The sequence below is a fragment of the Penaeus japonicus genome, unplaced genomic scaffold, assembly GCF_977035675.1.
Source record: "Penaeus japonicus unplaced genomic scaffold, GWHDUDI00000001_assembly GWHDUDI00000037, whole genome shotgun sequence".
NCBI classification, from domain to species: domain Eukaryota; kingdom Metazoa; phylum Arthropoda; class Malacostraca; order Decapoda; family Penaeidae; genus Penaeus; species Penaeus japonicus.
In genome coordinates, this window is record NW_028234439.1 from 5,278,097 (window position 1) to 5,280,596 (window position 2,500).

At 49.0% G+C, this 2,500-nt stretch overlaps 1 protein-coding gene across 1 annotated transcript in view; it reads left to right on the forward strand.

Moving 5' to 3' along the window:
- LOC122263814 (polycystin-1-like) overlaps positions 1–2,500 on the forward strand; it is a 90,081-nt gene that overhangs the window by 82,879 nt on the left and 4,702 nt on the right. Inside the window, exon 57 of the mRNA XM_086532449.1 lies at positions 1,759–1,932. Coding sequence (XP_086388575.1) covers positions 1,759–1,932 — 174 coding nt within the window. The remainder of the gene's footprint in view (positions 1–1,758; positions 1,933–2,500) is intronic.

A 2,500-nucleotide genomic window follows, 5' to 3' on the forward strand; every position in this document is an offset into this window, starting at 1 on the left:
TCACTCAATCTCTGTCCTCATCTCTCACTCAATCTCTGTCCTCATCTCTCACTCAATCTCTGTCCTCATCTCTCACCCAATCTCTCTCCTCATCTCTCACCCAATCTCTCTCCTCATCTCTCACTCAATCTCTGTCCTCATCTCTCACTCAATCTCTGTCCTCATCTCTCACTCAATCTCTCTCCTCATCTCTCACCCAATCTCTGTCCTCATCTCTCACCCAATCTCTCTCCTCATCTCTCACTCAATCTCTGTCCTCATCTCTCACTCAATCTCTGTCCTCATCTCTCACCCAATCTCTGTCCTCATCTCTCACTCAATCTCTGTCCTCATCTCTCACTCAATCTCTGTCCTCATCTCTCACTCAATCTCTGTCCTCATCTCTCACTCAATCTCTGTCCTCATCTCTCACTCAATCTCTGTCCTCATCTCTCACCCAATCTCTGTCCTCATCTCTCACTTCATCTCTTCCTCATCTCTCACGTCATCTCTTCCTCATCTCTCACTCAATCTCTGTCCTCATCTCTCACCCAATCTCTGTCCTCATCTCTCACCAATCTCTCTCCTCATCTCTCACTCAATCTCTGTCCTCATCTCTCTCTCATTCTCTGTCCTCATTTCTGACGTCTTCTCTGTCCTCATCTCTCACTCAATCTCTGTCCTCATCTCTCACCCAATCTCTGTCCTCATCTCTCACTCAATCTCTGTCCTCATCTCTCACTCAATCTCTGTCCTCATCTCTCACCCAATCTCTGTCCTCATCTCTCACTCAATCTCTGTCCTCATCTCTCACTCAATCTCTGTCCTCATCTCTCACTCAATCTCTGTCCTCATCTCTCACTCAATCTCTGTCCTCATCTCTCACTCAATCTCTCTCCTCATCTCTCACTCAATCTCTGTCCTCATCTCTCACTCAATCTCTCACCCGATATCTGTCCTCATCTCTCCCTCAATCTCGCTCCTCATCTCTCACTCAATCTCTCTCCTCATCTCTCACTCAATCTCTGTCCTCATCTCTCACTCAATCTCTGTCCTCATCTCTCACTCAATCTCTGTCCTCATCTCTCACTCAATCTCTGTCCTCATCTCTCACCCAATCTCTGTCCTCATCTCTCACTCAATCTCTGTCCTCATCTCTCACTCAATCTCTGTCCTCATCTCTCACTCAATCTCTGTCCTCATCTCTCACTCAATCTCTGTCCTCATCTCTCACTCAATCTCTGTCCTCATCTCTCACTCAATCTCTGTCCTCATCTCTCACCCAATCTCTGTCCTCATCTGTGGCTGCATCTTTGTCCTCATCTCTCACTCATCCTCATCTCTCATCAATCTCTGTCCTCATCTCTCACTCAATCTCTGTCCTCATCTCTCATCATTCTCTCTCCTCATCTCTCACTCAATCTCTCTCCTCATCTCTCACCCAATCTCTGTCCTCATCTCTCACTCAATCTCTCACTCAATCTCTGTCCTCATCTCTCACCCAATCTCTGTCCTCATCTCTCACTCAATCTCTCTCCTCATCTCTCACTCAATCTCTGTCCTCATCTCTCACTCAATCTCTGTCCTCATCTCTCACTCAATCTCTCTCCTCATCTCTCACTCAATCTCTGTCCTCATCTCTCACCCAATCTCTGTCCTCATCTCTCACTCAATCTCTCACCCGATCTCTCTCCTCATCTCTCACTCAATCTCTGTCCTCATCTCTCACTCAATCTCTCTCCTCATCTTTCTCATCTCTCTAATCTCCCCCCCCCCCAGGTATCCTGACCGCCACCCTCCGCCAGTGCTGGGATGACCTCAGCGGTTTCTTGATCGCCTTTGTTCTGTGCTTCTGCTCGTTCACCGGGATGTTCTACCTGCTGTTGAACAGTCAGCTGGAGAACTTCCATAACTTCGTCGTGGCGGTTGAAACTTGCTTTAGCATGATGCTTGGTGAGTTTGTGGTGGGTTGAGTGGGTTGGAGTTTGTGGTGGGTTGAGTGGGTTGGAGTTTGTGGTGGGTTGAGTGGGGTGGGGGTTTGTGGTGGGTTGAGTGGGTTGGAGTTTGTGGTGGGTTGAGTGGGGTTAAGTGGGTTGGAGTTTGTGGTGGGTTGAGTGGGGTTAAGTGGGTTGGAGTTTGTGGTGGGTTGAGTGGGTTGGAGTTTGTGGTGGGTTGAGTGGGGTGGGGGTTTGTGGTGGGTTGAGTGGGTTGGAGTTTGTGGTGGGTTGAGTGGGTTGGAGTTTGTGGTGGGTTGAGTGGGGTTAAGTGGGTTGGAGTGTGGTGGGTTGAGTGGGGTTAAGTGGGTTGGAGTTTGTGGTGGGTTGAGTGGGGTTAAGTGGGTTGGAGTTTGTGGTGGGTTGAGTGGGGTTAAGTGGGTTGGAGTTTGTGGTGGGTTGAGTGGGGTTAAGTGGGTTGGAGTTTGTGGTGGGTTGGAGTTTGTGGTGGGTTGAGTGGGGTTAAGTGGGTTGGAGTTTGTGGTGGGTTGAGTGGGGTTAATTGGGTTGGAGTTTGTGGTGGGTTG